The following is a 2,916-nucleotide window of genomic DNA, read 5'->3' as shown; positions in this document are numbered from 1 at the left end:
GCGAGAGTCGGTTCAGGATCCGGAGAGTTGTACGTGACAGGAATCTGGATCGGGAACTGGTAGCGATACGCACTGATGCCAGAATTGAGACGCGAGCAACACGACTCCGTACTGGTGGGGATACACACACAAGCGTAAACCGTGTACGTGTAATGCGCAGAGCGCACGCTTGTGTAGTCTGAAGGCCGTGCGTATAGGTGGAGTCGGCGCGACACTGACGGAAATCGTAATAGGGCTCTACAATTATAATGCGCGGTATATACAGTGCGGTCTTACGATACAAACAGGTCGTGGTATATACAAGGCAATACTAGAGTCTATTAGAGCGCGGAGACCAAAGCGGTCTTATAATATAAACAGGTCGCGATATATACAAACGGTGCTAGAGTCCCTTAGGACGCGGAGACCAAAGCGGTCTTACGGTACAAACAGGTCGTGGTATATACAAAACGGTCTTACGGAATAACGCGGTACGGACTTATCAACTAGCAGGAGAATAAAAGATAAATCACTTTTACATATTACCTAAAAAAACACAATTTATTATGTACAACAGTTTACTAATTAGTTACCAAAATACAAACTCTATAATATATATTTATTATTTCTTAATATAAAAATATGATGATATAGGTAACATATTTATTCCTACCTGTAATTGTACGGAAAATCTGCCTTTTCTATTTATATAACTATTAGGGTCTTCTTTCGGCCGAGAAATGTTTATATGTGTTCCATCAATAACGCCCACAACTTTAGGAAATTTATATAATCTCTCAATGTTTATCCAAGTGTTTTTAGCTTCTTCATAGGTAGGCCATCTAATAAACTGATTTCGAATACTATATATTGCTTGAACTATTCTCTTCACACTAAACCATGCAGTTGATTTAGATACATCAAATCGTTCACTTATGGAACGATATGAATCTGGTTGCTAAAACATAAATAGCAATTAATAATTGTTTTGTAACATCAATTCGTTCTCTTCCTTTAAATGGAATATTATCCAATTGTGCTCCAATTAAGTACAGTAAAAGATGAAAGGTATTACGTTCCATTCTGCAATAAAAAGATACATTGTATGGTAATGTATGCAATATTTACTTTTATTTCTTATAAAAAAGTACTAGCTATTTGATTAAATATTTATTTTGTGCTTTTAAAGTACTAAAATAGAGTATTTAAATATTCAATTTTAGTACTTTAAATACACAAAATAAGTATTTAATCAAATAACTGTATTTTCTATAAAAGATGTACAAATATAGCCTATATATATATTAGGTCTACCGGAAAGTTCTGTCCGTTTCTATCACAACAAGTCTCGAGTCTCGACACGTAAGCACATGTTTATTTAGCGCATGTGTGCCCTCACGCTGGCAAGAAATCATTAATAATAATGGCAATTACATTATTTAATAAAGTTTATTGACGGTAATAAAAATTTGTATTTTGTTTTATTCCAAAAACGGACAGAACTTTCCAGTAGACCTAATATATAAATAAATAAAAACATAATTAATTAACAAAAACTGCAATTTTCCTTTTATATTTTAATTATATTATATCTTGATTATTTTGTAATTGACACAATTTTTTTTTCATATTTATAATGCTCTCATTTGTGATGCATTTTCTCAATTGTGTAGTTATCTTCCTTTGTATTTTATATAGGCGATATATATAATAATAATTATGTAACACTCAATAATAAAAATACTACATAACAGATATTGCAATAATGCATTTTACAAATTTTTAATAATAATAACAGTAGGAATCCTATTATTTCTCATTATGTGTTTAAATTATCTTTTTAATATTTTTCGTGATTAAATTGCTTAATTTCGATATAAATAAATCACGCACATTTAATAAAAAAAACAAAAGACATTCCAAAGATCTCTATTATTTCTTTTCTTGTAGCACTTTCTTAAAATTTACATTTTACATAAAAATGTACATAATGTGGATCTTTAGGTTTTGTACAGTTTCGAGCTAAAAATTGATATTAAATATTGTTCTTATGAAACTAATATAACAACACAGTCATCTATAGCAAAATTTACGATTGTGGAATACTCGTACGTATTCGAAGACCATGCATATCTTTAATTTCTTCTTTAAGTATCTGTAAGCATTCATCAAATAAAGTGATTTATAATATTGTATTTCCATTGATGTTATTATAGTTTTCTCTTAGAAAGAACCACCTCATTAATAATTCGATGCTGCTTCACAGTATTGAGTCCTTTGAATTCTGGAGCAACCACATTTATGTCAAACATAGCACCGCATCCTCCTAGAATACAATTATAATTATATTAATTAAAGTGAATTTCTTGTTATATCTCTCTCTTTAAAAAAAAAATTGTGTTTAAAAGAATATTACACTAAGTATGAAATGTTTACCTGACACATCGGTAACCTCAATCAGTTGGGCTTGAGGAAACCTGTTTCTCAGGATAGATATCATTTTTTGCTCGGCCTGTTTACCTGCAAGTACGCCATTAGGTCCGTTCCATAGCCGAGAGAGTAACTGCAACAGTTTGGTTTTATTCATCTTTCTTATTGTGGTCTTCCCAAGTCTCATCGCTTATCTATAGTATGCAAAACATTGCTCAAAAGGGATAGGGAGAATTGGATTTGAGCAAAGGATTTGTTAACTTCATCAAACTTTGAAAAATTGCACATTATCTTTTGCTTATCTTTTAGCTAGAGACTTTCTTACATTTTCTATGAATTAAATTTATAATAAAGTAATTATATATTAATATTTTAATAAATAAAGAAACTAAGTAATTATCTAATTACATAAAAATATAATTAAATGTAGTTGAAATACAAGATATCAATAAGTAATAATTTTTAAATAATATATATAATTATATTATTAATAAATATGTAATTACA

General features: G+C 30.0%; 1 protein-coding gene and 1 pseudogene across 1 annotated transcript; both read right to left on the bottom strand.

Moving 5' to 3' along the window:
• Nucleotides 1–459: 459 nt before the first annotated feature.
• LOC115232952 overlaps nt 460–2,916 on the bottom strand; it is a 5,196-nt pseudogene continuing 2,739 nt past the window's right edge.
• On the bottom strand, nt 1,548–2,633 carry LOC115232953 (bolA-like protein 3). The gene is made up of 3 exons (XM_029803135.1): nt 2,416–2,633; nt 2,217–2,305; nt 1,548–2,134 (listed from the first exon to the last, which is right to left on the bottom strand). The coding sequence occupies exons 1-3, from the start codon at nt 2,594–2,596 to the stop codon at nt 2,069–2,071; spliced, it is 336 nt and encodes a 111-aa protein (XP_029658995.1). The 5' UTR covers nt 2,597–2,633; the 3' UTR covers nt 1,548–2,068.

This window comes from Formica exsecta, unplaced genomic scaffold (genome assembly GCF_003651465.1).
Source record: "Formica exsecta isolate Colony F162 unplaced genomic scaffold, ASM365146v1 scaffold1518, whole genome shotgun sequence".
Lineage (NCBI taxonomy): Eukaryota > Metazoa > Arthropoda > Insecta > Hymenoptera > Formicidae > Formica > Formica exsecta.
Note: the sequence above shows the minus strand (reverse complement) of the source record. Positions and strands in the feature narration are given on the sequence as shown.